The sequence below is a fragment of the Acyrthosiphon pisum genome, unplaced genomic scaffold (genome assembly GCF_005508785.2).
Source record: "Acyrthosiphon pisum isolate AL4f unplaced genomic scaffold, pea_aphid_22Mar2018_4r6ur Scaffold_21109;HRSCAF=23054, whole genome shotgun sequence".
NCBI lineage: Eukaryota > Metazoa > Arthropoda > Insecta > Hemiptera > Aphididae > Acyrthosiphon > Acyrthosiphon pisum.
Genome location: NW_021770540.1, coordinates 555,863 through 556,259, shown reverse-complemented (window position 1 = coordinate 556,259; position 397 = coordinate 555,863). Strand labels below are relative to the sequence as shown.

General features: G+C 41.1%; 1 protein-coding gene across 1 annotated transcript in view; it reads right to left on the bottom strand.

Moving 5' to 3' along the window:
- Positions 1–174: 174 nt before the first annotated feature.
- LOC115034801 overlaps positions 175–397 on the bottom strand; it is a 2,476-nt gene continuing 2,253 nt past the window's right edge. The window contains exon 8 of the mRNA XM_029492260.1: positions 175–377. Within this exon, the coding sequence (XP_029348120.1) occupies positions 175–377 (203 nt within the window). The remainder of the gene's footprint in view (positions 378–397) is intronic.

Sequence of the window (397 nt, the reverse complement as noted above, 5' to 3'; positions counted from 1 at the left end):
TCAGCCGTGGCGTTGAGCAGCTGACAGGTGTTCAAAAAAGTAAGTGCATGATGATCGGTTAACACTTTTAACTTTGTTTCCTAACAGGTAGTTCCGGAACTTTTACACGCGAACACTATGGCGAGTAATTCTAATTCCGTAGTGTTGTAGTTTCTTTCCGCAGGTTTCAAAGTTCTACTTGCGAAGCCCAAGTGTTTGGTGCTGTCCCTCCTCATTGATTTGGTATAGTTCAGCGCCCAGATGTGTTGTTGATGCATCCGTGTTGAGGTAAAACTCTCTGTCGAAGTCGGGGAATTGAATTATTATGTCTTCAATGAATTTCTGTTTTATTCGTTCAAAAGTCTGTTGTTGTGTATCGCCCCATATCCATTTTGCATCTTTTTTCGTTAATTTGCTT